The sequence below is a fragment of the Thunnus albacares genome, chromosome 8 (genome assembly GCF_914725855.1).
Source record: "Thunnus albacares chromosome 8, fThuAlb1.1, whole genome shotgun sequence".
NCBI classification, from domain to species: domain Eukaryota; kingdom Metazoa; phylum Chordata; class Actinopteri; order Scombriformes; family Scombridae; genus Thunnus; species Thunnus albacares.
In genome coordinates, this window is record NC_058113.1 from 4,632,757 (window position 1) to 4,648,294 (window position 15,538).

General features: G+C 38.8%; 2 protein-coding genes across 2 annotated transcripts in view; one reads left to right on the plus strand and one right to left on the minus strand.

Annotated features, from left to right (window-relative positions):
* Positions 1–1,069: 1,069 nt before the first annotated feature.
* abhd5a (abhydrolase domain containing 5a) lies at positions 1,070–15,334 on the minus strand. The gene is made up of 8 exons (XM_044359373.1): positions 15,213–15,334; positions 11,594–11,674; positions 11,281–11,366; positions 9,657–10,032; positions 6,120–6,274; positions 5,409–5,520; positions 5,041–5,227; positions 1,070–4,015 (listed from the first exon to the last, which is right to left on the minus strand). The coding sequence occupies exons 1-8, from the start codon at positions 15,242–15,244 to the stop codon at positions 3,926–3,928; spliced, it is 1,119 nt and encodes a 372-aa protein (XP_044215308.1). The 5' UTR covers positions 15,245–15,334; the 3' UTR covers positions 1,070–3,925.
* Positions 15,335–15,453: 119 nt separating this feature from the next.
* Positions 15,454–15,538, plus strand: part of ano10a (anoctamin 10a) — a 38,238-nt gene continuing 38,153 nt past the window's right edge. The window contains exon 1 of the mRNA XM_044359369.1: positions 15,454–15,529. The gene's annotated coding sequence lies outside the window, so the exon portion shown is untranslated. The remainder of the gene's footprint in view (positions 15,530–15,538) is intronic.

Genomic DNA, 15,538 nt, shown 5'->3' on the forward strand with positions numbered 1-15,538 from the left:
TTAGGAATCATTTCTCTCACTGGCAGATGGCTGACAGCTCTGAAATGATAAAGGGAGCTGGAGGAAAAATATTGATTCATCTGTCACCTTTGCTCCATTAAAATGAAAAAGAAAAGAGAGGGAGAAGCAGTGTGAAAATGTTGCATGGCAGATTACACATATGATGCAAACTCAAATTAGAGCTACATTATTCATATGTGATAGAAGAAAGAAAAGCAAGTGGACCATAGTTATACTATAGCAAAGATTATATTTGTGTTTACATTTAAAAATATGGTATAAATAGCAGAGCAGTCACAAGAGGGATCATTTTTGTGGGTGAATTAATTTGAACAATGCAAGAATCATAAAACATACTAAACATACAAAAACTAGGATAGGCCTGGATATATATTCTTTGTAAGATCGCACCAGAAGAGGAAAAGGAATGGTATGAGATGTCATTAAGTCCACCTATTTAGTGGCGTATTACACTTTGCACTGGTTTCTTTAATACGCAGAATATATTATTTTTCATCGACACTCTGCACTTAAAGAGGTACTCCAGTGATTTTGTATTGCACCTTTCATTTGTTAGGGGACTTGTAAGAGACAGATTAAAAAAACAACAATCAAAATTGACACAGCAGAGACCAAGATATCCTAAAGTTTCATCCCTTGAATGTGTCATGCCCCAAAAATACTGGATCCTACATTTCCCATAATGCAACTTGATAGTGTCTTTCATTAAACCTTCCCTGCCTGGTAAACTCCATCTGCCCGTTTGTAACACAGGCTTTCTGTTGTAGATCTGTGGTATCCATGGCCTCGCTGAGATGAACCTGATGACATGATCCAGGTGTTGTTTATTTTAGACTTTAGTAAGTTCCTCCTGAGCCCCAGAAGACATTATAATACAACTCCCAGGTCTTGATTAAAAACATTTTTTAACCATATTGAAATCTGCAATGATGCAAATGAAGAAAAATCCAGCCCAGGATCATAACCTTGCTTGACAGTGTGTTGTGCAGTTCACGCTATTTGTCTAAATGTGGATGATAAATGAAAAGACAAAAACATTCATTAAATATTTGTTTTTAGAGGCCTTTAATGAACACCGTTTTACATACAGGCAACACCTTTGACAGTCATCAGCTCGTCAGCTCATTGGTGGTTATCAATACATCGATATTAAACTTCCAATGGAGCTGTAGTTTTGTTGTATGCTAACAAATGTATCATTACTTAAGGCACAAAGGTTTTAATTCTACTTGCAAGCCAGACTGTAGTAGACACTCATTTATCTTAGAATATGATCATCATATAATCACCAGCAACACATTTCACTTCTTTAGAAAGACACTAATAGAACAGCAGCTGGCTCAAAGTCGATGAGTAAGTGACAAAGAATAAAACCAACTATATTATATATACATTGCTAATTTTAGAGAAAATGAACTGAGAGAGCTCAAAGAAGGCAAAAAAGACAAGAAAAACTAAAGAGAGTTACATTACAAAAACAAAGGCAGAGAACACACATTTGGCCATTGTTACAATAATACTGCATGTGTCATCACTGCCCGGCAGAGGATCTATGGTACTTCTGAATGTTCACACATCATCAGATGAGCAAACTGTATATTTGAGTCACAGGAAAACAAAGGCACATTAAAATAGCAGCAGTTTGTACATGACAGGTTTCTCTGATGAATGAAACAATACATTCCACCGGTTTAAGATGTAATGATGACTTTTGTATCTTTATCAAAAAGGTGCAGGAGTTGTGCACCTGCGTTTAAGTCTAAATATGGTCCTGTGCTCTTCAACAACCAAAATGCAACTGAAATGAACATTTGAGTTAGCCAGAAAAGGCAAAAAAACAAACACACAAACAAACAAAACAAGCAGCTCTACCCCAGGGGACAGACTTTGAATAGATTATTGGTAGCGGATGAATCTATAGCTGCTTCCTGGTGCTGATGCAGTGACGTACTGAAGAGAGTGCTTCCTGTCTGTATCAGAATCATGTGGAAAAACCACAAACCACAGGTTGAGCACTGTGTACAGGAAATACATGACACTGCATATGAGCTTTTGAATGCAGTGATATCATGCACTAACACGGATTCTGTTTCAGTTTGATATCATTTAAAGCATGACTAAGTATCATATGTTTATATCTTATAAATAAGTCTTCTAAAATGTTCAGTGTGAGTGTGTTTTTTATCAAAAATATATGTGTATAATATCAATTTACCTTTTAAGGATTTCCATATTATAAAAAAATATATTTTTAAAAAAGTTATTGTTGCATGTTTGGGTCAGTTTGTGTTCACTTTCCTAATTTGATACCCTACTACAGGAGTGATTAAAGGCCACATATAGACAATAATGTACATTCACTAAATGCTGAGGCTTTGTGGTTGTCCATGTTCCTTTTCTTCATTGCATTTGAGAGAGGTAATTCTGAGAAAATACAGTATAACTGTTGTTTAGATTAATTAACCAAGAAGCTGCAACACCACCTGTGTGTGTGTGTGTGTGTTTATTTATGTGAGTTTATGTGCTAAAACATGTAATGTGCGGGAATCATGTGATACAATCCCATGGGCATCAATTCATCAGTGTGGGAATGCTGCTAAAAAGCATTTTAATGGGGACTTGAACTGTGATGTCATCTCAGGGCCTGTATTCATCTGGGGCCGTATTCATAAAGCTTTCTAGTACAAAGAGTTACTCCTAGTGACGAAATTCTAGGAAAATTAGAATTGTGACGTTTTCTAAGAATTGGTAAGAATAAAAGTTATTCACGAAGCATCTTCGCCCTCAAGAGAGCTCCTAAGGTGAAAAACTGTTAGGAGTAGGGAGGAGGACTTTTAAGAGGCTTAAGAGTTTCTAAAGTAGAGGAGAAAAATAGAAATAGAAAGACAAAGAGGTAGGAGAAATATTCTCCAAACGCTGATTGACAGTGAGTTAATGAAACACTACAGATAAGATGGTGCAGGGATGTTTGTGGTCGATCTCGTTAAAGATGCGCTCACACCTCCCACCCAACGCGATAATGCTATAATGCCAGAAAGTGATCACAACACTAAGATATTTGGCAGCTGGAAAAAAAAAAATCTACATGCCAACCAACACTGCTACTTCTATAGACTGGCCAACAATTACAGAAATAGATTAAAGCTGAGCCATTTTCCCTCATTAATATCAAATGGATTAACTACTAAAATGACCAGCATGGTTAATAAATATAAGCAAATAAGTGTAACAACTATCAGCATATGAACAGGCTACTGCACAAGTAGGCCTGTGGTTTCAAATGTTTCACAGGCTACTTTTAAAGAATGGCTCACAATTTATTCAACAGAGATGTTCATTACATAAAATAGTATTTATAATTACACCATGTCTTAATAGAGAATAAATTCTATGATTAGGCCTATTGATTTCACTGGCCATTCTGTCATTGTCATTAGAGTGATTTTTATTTTTTATTTTTTTGAACCAATCACATTTTAAAAAATTAGTCATACCTAGCAACAAGGTCAACCACTAAGGTAAGGGTTTCTGTCCCTTCCTTGCTCAGAGTTGCTCTGAGAATTTTCCTAAATCACTCCTTGATTTAGGAAAATTGAGGACTTGAGGACTCCTTGCTAGAAATGTTAGGTTAACTGAGGAGCTCTCAGAGTATTCTCAGAATGTTTGTGAATATGGCCCCAGGTTTCTAAGAATATCACTGAATATCACATAACATATGAACTTCAGCGTGTCATGACATTTGAGTCGAACTCAGATCGCTGCTCCTTTTAGATACTTTTATGAATAAACAGTCCTTATTCCTGCTTTGAGAGACTGGGATCTTGTGGCACCGCCTGCTGAAGTTTTGCCTGTTATTGGCGCTCCCCTTTTTCTCCAGAGTCCAGAAAGCTAGCTCATCCCTGCTTCAGTCCACTTTATCAAATACTTGCAAAACTCTGCGGTTGAAGTCCTCTGGCTGGTCAGCGTATACGTAATGTCCAGCCCCACGGATTGACTGCAGGGAGGATGAAGCACAGGAAGAGAAGAGGGCGATTAAGAACAGGTGGCAATATGCCAAAAGAGGCAGTGAAGTGAGTATTGTTTTTACTGGAATTAATAAAAAATATTATGAAATATTGCTTTCATAAAACAGTGGAAAGAAACAATTATTTTCCACAAACCCCAATAAAAACAATTGTCTTATCACCAATCAGTATAGGACATCTTCAACAACGGCTAATGATGCAGTCGCTAAGCAACTGAGTGCTAGCATGTTGATCTTTTGGCTGGCAAAATTATATTTACCTGTTATGTGTTCACGTTTGTTGATTGGACACCTTTAAATAGCTTTAAACATGTCTCAGTCAATTAGAGCAGAGGACACAACATTGAGATTTTCAGAAACAGCCAACATGATTTCTTAAGTATTTTTCATTAATACCCTAAAAGTTTGTATAATGTGTGTGAGTGAAAATCAATTTTGACGCTCCAACTTCTTATTGATGTGATATGACAAACTCAGTTACTAAGTCAGTAACTAAATCATAATGGATAAAAAAGTAACACATCAGGAAACATAAATTAGTCCTGCTAAAAGCTACAATAACTAGCCCAGTTTAGATTCCTTTACATTGTCTCAAGTTAGAGTATCTGCTTATCTGAGGGGAAGCAGAATATTTAGTCTATCCGTATCCTCCTCTTTTCATTTTATTTTGCCCTGAAATGTTTTCTTATCATGCATGGCATCAACATTACTTATACAGTACCAGTCAAAAGTTTGGTCAAACTTTCTCATTCAAGTGAATGGGAAGGTGTCTCCAAACCTTTGACTGGTACTGTACATCAACATTACCTGGTAAAAGGCATTGATTGGGATAGTTGTCTGCAATTACCTGTTGTTGGTGTGTTGTCTGGGTTTGTGAAGTTGGGAAGCTGAGTTCTTTATGTTATTAGTGTTCTTTCTTATGTGTTTATTGTTTGTATGTCCCTTATGGAATTATTAAAATTCATTATATGAGAAAAAGTACATCAGAAACTTACAATGATCTCCACACGAGAGCGTGGCCTTGTCTCTTTGATGACGCTGCCTGAGTTGCTGTCGATGCTGGAGCGGGAGCCGTAGACGATGGTGATGGGGATGGCGGGCTGGAGCTGGTCCATCCTCTGCAGCATGGGTCTCTTAGCCCAGCCGTAGGGAATGGTCATATTCTTAAAAGCTGTTTCCCCACTGTGGTGACACAGAAGAACATAATTCAGCACAGGTAAGCCCTTGCTAATAACAAGGAGTAATGTGAGACACTAAAGATCTCAAATCACTACAACAGCAGCGAAGAACACACTGCTGTCATCGCAGTCATTAAGATGAGCAGCGATAATGAGGTTCGACAGGGAGACAGACACAGACAGACCTCGGGGTTTGCACGTTCAGGTGGTAGATGTACTCTGAGACAGTGTTGTCACTAAACATGGAGGAGAACTTCCTCTTGAAGTCGGGTCTCAGAGTCTGGACCAGAGTGGGACCTGCAGGGGCCACAGAGGAGACGCTCAAGTGTCAAAACCAGTCAGGTAGCCATTAAGAGATGAGGCGGCTTCATTATATTTTACATGATTATGAACAATGTAGAAGGTTGGAGAGCACACAGGAACTATGGTTTGATTTAATCTGTTCAAAGTCCGGACCGATATATTTAAAATCATCTTTGGTGCAATTAAATCATGTGCTCATCATATAAACTACTTTCTATAAGAAGGAAACCTTGAGTATAGTTTTAAAACATTTGCAGCTTCCCAAGGACTCATAATACTGTACATGCTTACTTGTAAAATTATGTTTCTTTATTACATTTACAAATACTTTTTTCACATATGTAGTAGTTCTCCACAAGTTAACTAGAGTAACAGTCAGTTCTGTTGTGCTTAACACTTCTCTATTCCTTCTGCTTTCAATTGTAGCTCTGTTTTTCTTCTGTTTATCCCGTTGTGCTGTGGCCGTCACCCAGTTTTCTGTCAGGGATCATTAAAATCTCATTCAATCTAATTACTCAAAACAAGTAGTGTGTCTTTGCTGCCAGCACTGAGCTACTGTGCTATCTTTCACCACCTTATTGCTTCAGTCTTACCCAGTGGTCCAACAAGTCTCAGGCCAGCCAGGGGGTTGAAAGGACTGAACATGGCTCCGAGAGCTTTGATCCACACCGGGATGGGACGGTCCGCCTCTGCTGTGTCTGGACGATTGGGGAAACCCCAGGGCTCCACCAGGACTATGTGCTTTACTCTGTAGGCCAGAGATGAAGAAATAACATACACAGACATTTGGGTTATATAATGTTTTGTTAGTTCTGTTACTGGATGTATACGTCAAATGAGTAAAACAGAGCCATAGAATGCTTAAAACTGTAAAATGTCTTTCACCGTAACTTAAAACCTGGGTCTTTGGCCATCACCTATTTTGGTTATGATAACATTTTACACTGTGTAAGAACTTCATCATAATACTGTCCATTAGACCAAGTAATACAAGCATTCAGATGATCAGACATGTTGTAAAAACACTGAGGATTAATCCAATTAGGCGAGAAGTGAAAATAAATGTGTTACAATTGTCTTTTTCATTGTTAAACTATGTGTTCCCACAGCTACACTAAGTACTATAGTTTAAATTGGAACCAGACCGCTGCGCTGCAAGATCTAATGAATACTGACAATAGACAACGTTTTTTAACTTTAAAGTTTAATGTCGCTTTCATTCCCAAGTAAATGGTTTAGGTGATATAATTAAACTGGGGAGTTGTTTATAACCTGACTGATCTCTTACGTTGCTGCCCTGATAGACTCTGTATCAGAGGGAATGCCACATAGTCTGCATCTCTATAGTCCATCTGATAAGTTGCTATGATAACCGACAGGAAATGATTACCAAAACAAAGAAGTATAGGATGTAGTAATATATTAACAACAGCTGAAAATCTTGTTTTTGTTGACCTGGTTTAACCTCTCACTTTACTGCAATGATTGAAGTAAATGGCAGTAAATAGTGACAACACAGTTTGGTGTTTTTCAGTACATTGTCAATTTTCATAATTTGATAGCTACATTTTATATCCACAAATGCAAATGATCTAAATCCAAAACTAGTTGGCTGATGTTCTTTTCAGAGATCCAAAGCCAAGTGTACTCTAAGCTAAATGAAGAGCCACAAAAGTCTGATTACTGCCGTTGTACTAAGAGTTAAAACATGTCAACCTTTCATCTTCATTTAATTTTTTTCATGGATGTATGTATTTATTTTCCCTCTCTTTTCTATTTTGTTTTTAAATATATAATATTCTTTACTGTGCTGTACCATTTATGCTGTTGTTCCTTTATCTCCTTGTTTGTTGTTCTTTGAATGTTTTCCTGTGTTTATGTAATACATCATTAATTTTTTTGGGAACACGGCTACATCTAACATAGAAGTCAGATGAGGCAAGAAAAACGAGCAGTCAGATGATCAGACAGAATAGAAACAAACCCCTAAGTTAGTCAAACTTATTAGGAAGAAGAAACAGACTGTAAAATGATTACAGTTTACAGACCGGCTTACTGGTTCAGCTTTGGTTTTAACATATTACACACAGGTATCCTACACAATCGCTTTCAGTTTCACCTCCAGATAAAGCGGTTTAGATAATCTTGTTTATGACCTGTCTGATTGTCTGACTCGTGTTTCCACGTTGGATGTTGTCGTAGTGATGTCACCTCAGCAGCTGATGATGAGAGTACAAAGTAATAAACACTGAAAATAATTACAAAGATAAGATCAAAGTTGTGAAACTAAAATTTGTCCTTTCAGAAAAATTGAAAAACTACATTCATCTTCTCTATCTATGGAGGTACTTCTGTGTTTCTATTTTGCAATCAAACAGAATAGGTTTGTAATCAAAAAACAGATTTGAGAGCAAGACTGTCCACACTGCAATCAAAAAATGTTTTATTGCAAGTAAAATATATTTGTGATTAAAATGCGAATCAAAAGTTTTGCTTGCTGTTGAGCTGAATCTTGTGGGCGGGACCTATGCTGAAAGATGTAAGAGATGTCTCTGTTGGCCAGTCTCGATCGGAGTGACAGCTTGGCAACATCCACAGTTAGTAAACGAGCAAAGGTCCCGCCCACAAGATTTAGCTCAACAGCAGGCAAAACTTTTGGATTTGCATTTTAAATCGCAAATTTATTTTACTTGATAAAATTACTTGATTGCAGTGTCGACAGTCAAATCTATTCTGTGTGATTGCATAAGACAGAAAAGTACCTCCATATCTATCCACATAGTCCTGGTTGTAGCAGAATGGAAACTTTGCCTGCATACAAGCAAACATCATGGACACACTGCCAGTGCACCAGAAACCATCAAAAATCTGAGCCAACTGCACCACACTGTCCAACATTACACACAGTACAAATTGCTTTTCGGATCTCAACTTGTAATCTATGATGTTGTTCTGCAAGTAAACAGCAGGCTTTCTCTTTAGGCAATAACATGAACAATGAGCACAGTTCAGCTTAAATAAGGAAACATTGTATGCTCCTGACCAAAAGTGATCCTGATCCTGTTATAACTTAAAGGCCATTTGGAACAATGAGATAAAAATAAGAGGACAGGAAGAAGGATTTTTTTAGCGTTACTGATGAAGGAGGGTGATAAAGGATTGAGGACGTTTTATCAGACGTCCCTCGGGGTGAGCAGGGTGCCTGCTGGAAGCTGGGAGTTGGAGATTCAGGAAAGATACAGGCTAGTGGGAGGAGAGAGGCTTGGAGGACACTGCTGTTATCTCTAGCTGCCAGCACCTACAGGCACACCGCTACAACTCAATCCTGTAAAGATGCTGGCATGTTTTGCTACAGTCGTGTTAACACTAAAAGGGCAGAATCATTATTCAAACACTCTTTAGTGTAAAGTAACATTTTTCTTCATTAGTTCTTTCCTCTATCAACAGCAGTGGTTAAAATTAATTCTTTTTTTTTTCTTTTTTTTTTACAACTTGACAAGACAACCTCCACTTAAGGTCCGTGTATTCTCTTATTCTAGAGCTTTTGACTGCATCACACTGGCTTCATCAGCAGATCAAATTTGCTGTGTATGTTCAAACTTTTTGTTATTTTGAGGACTTCTTTTAGGACTTCTCGTCCATGTTTGCCTAAAAGTTGAGCTTGACAATTCATTCTTGACCTTGGAAACAATGACAAAACAATATCCACTCAGGGTTGACTTACTCACTGACAGTATCACATGGTCTTGATCAGCAGATTAGACAATGTTCACATTACTATTAATAGGAATGATGGCCAAAACTATGAAAACATTACATTTGTAATACATCTTAATAATACTAAACCAGTTTCTTTATCCGGCTAGCAGTCCAAAACCCAAAGATAATCAATTTACCTTCACTTACCTATAAGATGATTCTAACGAAGTAAGTTGGTAAAAACTCAAGTTGAGCTTCTTAAAATATCACAAAAAGTTTAACTGCTGGATGTTTCAGACACATCCACATTCCCTGACTGATGCTTTGCCCCTGGTTAAATATTCATCACACTCAATGCAGCTCATATCAACAAGATCAGCACCAACACAGCCCTACAGTAAGATAAGATAAATCCCATAATCTGCATTCACCTGCTTGGATATTTAATAGCGTATGACACAGCCAGGTATCCTCCCAGGTTGTGTCCCAGCAGTATCATGGTCTCCAGACCCATTTTGGCCCTCCACTGCTCTATGGACTCCACAAACTGGTCCTCCGCCTCCTGGGCGTCTGAGGAGAACACAGGCCGGCTGCTCTGGCCAAAGCCCAGAAGGTCAAGAGCGAAGACGGGCCGACGCTGGGAAAGAGCATCGAGGTTCTGAGCCCAGAGGCCCACACCACCTCCGAAACCATGGAGCAGAACCATGGGGGTTTTGTTTTTCACACTGTCAGAGCTAAAGGTTAAAGTCCACAGCAGGTTGCCATTGGAGATGGGGACGTACTGTTTGGTAAAAGTGCTGTTTACACCTGTAAAGACAGAGAACAGAGAAATTAGAGTGTAGGCTTGAAAAAGAAATGTAACAGCAATTTTGTGATTATTTCTTTTAACTGAAAGAGAGAAATAAACAGGACTGTTTGTGTGTAAAGTCTCTCCTTTGTTCTTAGTGACTACTAACTAGCTTCAAACTAGTGATTTACTAAAACAGGCTGCACCATTACCACTCAAAAACATGTTTTTCATCTTGTTCCTACAGTTGGATGATTAGGCCTCACTGTGCAGAATGATGTATGTGTAGAGTTTAACAAAAGGAGGCTGTTTTCACATTCATCTGCTCAAAGTGGAAAGTTTCTCTGAGCTCATTAAAAACCAGATTTTAAGACATCACAACTAGTTTGGAAGCCAATCCTGGTCCAATATTCAACATACGGAAGTGTAATGTGGAAACCTGAAGCCTCCAGTGTACATACACTGAGAATGGACTACACAGTGAGATAAGAGACCTCTTGTGTCCAGCAGTTAAACTTTTAAAATGAATAAAATTTGCATATTCATAAATTCTGGAATTTTAAATGAGAATGCTATTTTAAGGATTTTAATGTGGTAATTATACTTTTTTTGTGGAAAAAGCAATAACAAATAACAGTTTTAGGGGCCAAAAGATAAAATAAATTTAACTGCCAGTCCTTTGTGAATGTAGGTTTGTCTTTGTTTTACTTAGAACTGCATACCTGGAGAAATGTGTGTGTTTCAGAATTAGCAGTATTCATGCAGTTTACAGTGAGAGGGAAACATCTGATGATGGTAATCAAACTGACATCATTTGGTAATTTAGTCCAGTACTACAGGCATGACGTTATTGCATAACTGTAATTTAAAGGTATATTGTGTTTCTTCTGTGAAGTGTAATGTACAGTAATGTGTCAGGTCAGATATGTTGACTATATTCCTTATTCTTTTACTCAATCTAAACACCTCGCAATAAGGAAATGTAAATATTTAGAGACAACTTATCTCTAAGAACTTTTTTATGAGGTCGTATAGTGATGCATTAATCTCCACTTAGTAAACATGTTAGGCTATATTTGAACTTTGGAACAGCTGGTGGTGTAACTGGCTTGTGGGTGTGTGACAACACTTTTATATATAGTTTTATACGTAGAAAATAAGTTCTTATTATTATTACTTCTCTAGTTAATAACACTCTCACACTCAAACACTCATACGAGGTAGAGGACTAAATGTTTGAGAAGAAGACAGAGTAGCTTGATCCTTACATTGTAGCATCCTGTCCTCTGCGGTCTTCAGCTGGCTCTGAGAGGTGGGACACCATGACGGCAGCCAGTTGGGGATCCAGCACCACCTACACAGAGAGGAAAAACTCCACTTCAATCATCAGGTATATGAGCTTCATCCTCACAAACTTCAGAAGGGACATGGAGTTAATGCAATGTGGGATTATACGTAAAGAATGCATTTCGACAGAAACGGAAAAAATATACATGGAGAGAGGGTACAAGTTAAAAAGTGTTTGTGACTGCCCAGGACTTTAAAGAGTACAGTTTGTGGATGGTCAGAGATGAGACTTACCTCATTGTGGTGTCCACGTAGCCCCGCACACTGCTGAACACACTGTGAGCACCAACAACAGACAGCATTTTCTCAACAGCCCTGGAGTCAAAACAGAATGAAACAAAAAGTGGATAAGAGCAAAGATCACTGACTGTCTGCTCTGGGAGAAAAGACATAGTTTTCTGCGATGGTAAATTATAATTGTCAGTCTAAGACAAATGTATTTAACAGGAGAAAAAACCCTACTATATCAATGCTCTGACTAAACAGCAATGTGCATCATGTTCAGACTGTGTTATCTTCTCTCAACCAACATTTATGGCACATAAAAAAAATAATCTACAAATGTAGACAGGTCAAAGTGTCAGAACACTATCTTTGAGCTCTCTTACACAGGAGGGGCAATAAACCTGTTTAGCCTGACAACACAGGTAAATAACTCTGGGCAGCATGTTCATGTGTGTGTGTTTAACAGGGTTCGAAATACGGGGGAGCTTAAAAGGACATGAGTTCCCCAGAGAACCTACTTTGAGGAAATTTAGGGGGAGCTCTACAACATCATCCAATTTTGTGTCACAGGTTTAAGATTTTGATTTTCTGTACATTAAGGTTCCTGAAATAAATTAAATAAACTAAGTTTATGTTGCCATGTTCAAGTAGTGAACAGTGATGTTGCCTCCAGGATGTTTTACTATGCAGTAGGTGGTTCTGTGTTGTCATGCTAGCCTATGGGTGCATCTTTTCATTACAGGATTTGAGTCCGTCACTACCAAACCCCAGGAACAGCACCGGGCTGTGAAGCCAATTTGACATAGTGGCCAAACTGTGTAATTACAACCTCACGTGACGCTATTGGGCCCACAAAGACTTTTTCCCATAGACTTACATTGTGAAAGAGATGTCTGTAAATCAGCAGATACATTTTTTTGAACATCACAACCCCTGCGAAATGACTCGTCTCACAATCAGAATTTGATCCGTTAAGTCGGATCGAAAATCTAAAAGAGCTGCACGATTTTATTGTTTTATCCACATTCAAGTTAGCCGGAGGGCTAAACCAGAAGTAGCCAGCTCAGCCAGCGAAGGTCACTAGTGCGCTTGCTCTGTGGGCCCAATGATCCGAGTAGCTTAATACGCGGAAGTCGAACTTTTTTGGCTTCATGCGCCACTGAGCAACTTTCATAGGAATGAACAGGCCCTGCCTCCGACACTGTATCCAGTTCTCTTTATACATCCAGCCATCTCAAAACTCTTAGCTATGGTCGAAAAGTAGGCTATGTTGTATTGTCTTTTCCTCACCACTTTTCCTTGACCTTGGTGGAAGATGTCAGGAGGTCAAGGAAAGATGTGAAGGAGAATTCATAAGGATTTAGGAAAAGACAACCGAGAGAATCTGACTGCACTTACACTGGGCTATGTAATTATGCGATGGTGGATGTTATTGATGTGGGCCTGCTGTGGTGAAACTACAATGTTCTGAAGATGGACCACAAAAAGTGCATCTTAGATACTTTGCCCCGGTCGTTCTTAACATGTTGTTTCATGCAGGCTATATAAACGTGGACAACATGGTGAAAAATATTACTTCATTACCAAGGTCGGAACTGAATTAAAAAATGGAATATAGACTACTTGCTTTGAAGTTGTTATGGTTGATACAAGCTGTGGATGTGTAATGTGATAAAATAGTTGATTCTCCAAAGATATTAATGTCAGATAGTCAATCAACACTACTGCACTCAACAATTGACCAATAACCCATCTACCCAACTGAGTAGGATATATCTTCAACTGGTGGCCTATAAAGGGCAGCTGGTGAGTATCAGAGGTTTACAGCAAAATGGGCGACATGGAGCTGGCTGCTGCTGTGTGGCTCACCTGACAGTAAAACCCAAGAAACATTCATAGGAGGAGGAAATGACTGCGGAGGCTCATGGAATTGTGTTCATGAATGTTAAGAGATGCTGATATTTGTTTTGGACATAGATCACAGGACATCTTCAACTGAAGATACTATCAAAGCATAACTGAAATTGTTCCTGCATATCTAATGTGTTTCTACACAGAACATTGCTGTTGTTTTGCCTTACACAACAATAATGCATCATTAGATTTAAAAATGAAAAAAGGAAACTAGACCAGCTCTTATCATGGCTGCCACTAAGATACTTCCGGGATTTCACTCAGTTAGGAACCTTCTTAAACAAAAAAAGACTATTCGACCGTACCTTTTATATCTGCTCCGAGGAGGAGGAGGAGGAAGGATCTCTGAGGAGCCACGAGCGAGGATACACGAGAGCAGCCTTCACGGAAATCTTTGACACGCCCCCTTATTGATTATCAGTTATTGATTGGATGCTGCTGCTGATCAGACTGATCTGATACATTACAACATCACTGAAGGTTCATACAGCAGTGAAGACAATTAACAGAGTAAACTGAATTGTATTTTTATTTTATTGTGTATTATATTCTATTTGTTTTCTGATTCACTATAATTATGAATCTGTTAATTGTCTGTCTGATCAACAAAAGAACCATAAACAACTTTCTTCATTTATTAGAAAGATTTTTCTTTTCATGATCTGTTATTTCCCCCATTAACTGTTATTATGGATAAAGTTCAAGTAGGGAGAGTCTGTCTGTCAGCAAGAAACACATTAAAATAATTTAAAAATGTATATTTCACATCAGTTATCTTCATTTCCATTCAGTCTAATGTGAGGCTGAAAATTCCTGAGCGTCGGGTTTGATATGAGTTGCACAGCTGCTTTGGCAGTGATAACTCTGCACTTTATTAGTATTAGCACAGTGCACATGTGTGCAGACAAACTCCATCAAGAGTCTACAGCTGTTAAAGCCAACTGACAGCTGGTCCAGCTGTGATCAGCTCCCGCCGTCACCAGAAACGGACGCCGCTTCAAGTGACACTTCAGAGGAAAAGACATCTAATTTCTCTAAAAACGTATATTTCCTCTCTCCTCGCATCTTTTCCTTGCGTCTCTCCATGCATCCTCAACTATCCGTCCGTGTTGTCCGCAGCTGTCCGTGTGCGCGTCCGCTCGGGAGTATAAATGAAGCTTAAGACGCAAAGTAAGGACGCACGTGAGGGAAACTTTGATGCAATTTAAGGGACTCGAGATGTACTCTATGTTTTGTGTAAGACCGACAGCTGAAGCTGTGGACATTTTCCGATCATGTGATGTAACCTGCCTGTAGGTCTGGTCTGTTTAAAAGCGTAGCGCAAACCATTGGCCGGTTCACTGTGTGGAGTTTTTTTTGTTGTTGTTGTTGCTCGAGTGATATAAAACATTGCAACAGTCAACTGTTTTTTGTTTCTTTATGGTAGCTGCATGGCTAGATTTTCTCTGTATGAAGTGTTATTGACAGTATTGACTGTATGTAGTAACAGTAGAATGTTTTCGCAATAACCCTGCAACTGACCGTCCATGTTTATGAGAGTGTCTACATGAATAAGTCTGACTTTTGACAATAATAGATGACAACAACATGCAAGGAGTTACACCAAATAACAATATCAGAAGAAAGCCAACAGATATGAGTTGTTGAGTATCGCTTGTATTACAGCGCATATTGTCACAAACAGAGGCTGAGGTGAGTTAAAGGAAATACTCACCCTGCGTTCGCTGTCACCGCCTGCTCGGCCATACTGTCACAAACACTCTCTGATGCTTTACGCAGTCACGTGGTCTGAGAGACTCTGACGTAGGGCCGGTTGAGGACATTAGATTTGTTGTTTAAGATAACTCCACCGAGCGGTGATTTCTTTACCTCGAAGGCGCACACACGACGCGTCTGTCGCCGCTCATCGCAGCGTTTCATTTTCCTCTCTGTAATTTAAAACAAGCGCACCTTGCTACAGAGCGTGAGACGCTGCGGAAGTAGCTTTCCTGTCAAATATCTAAACACTGCTCAGCAGAGGGGACAACTTTGGTAAGGAAA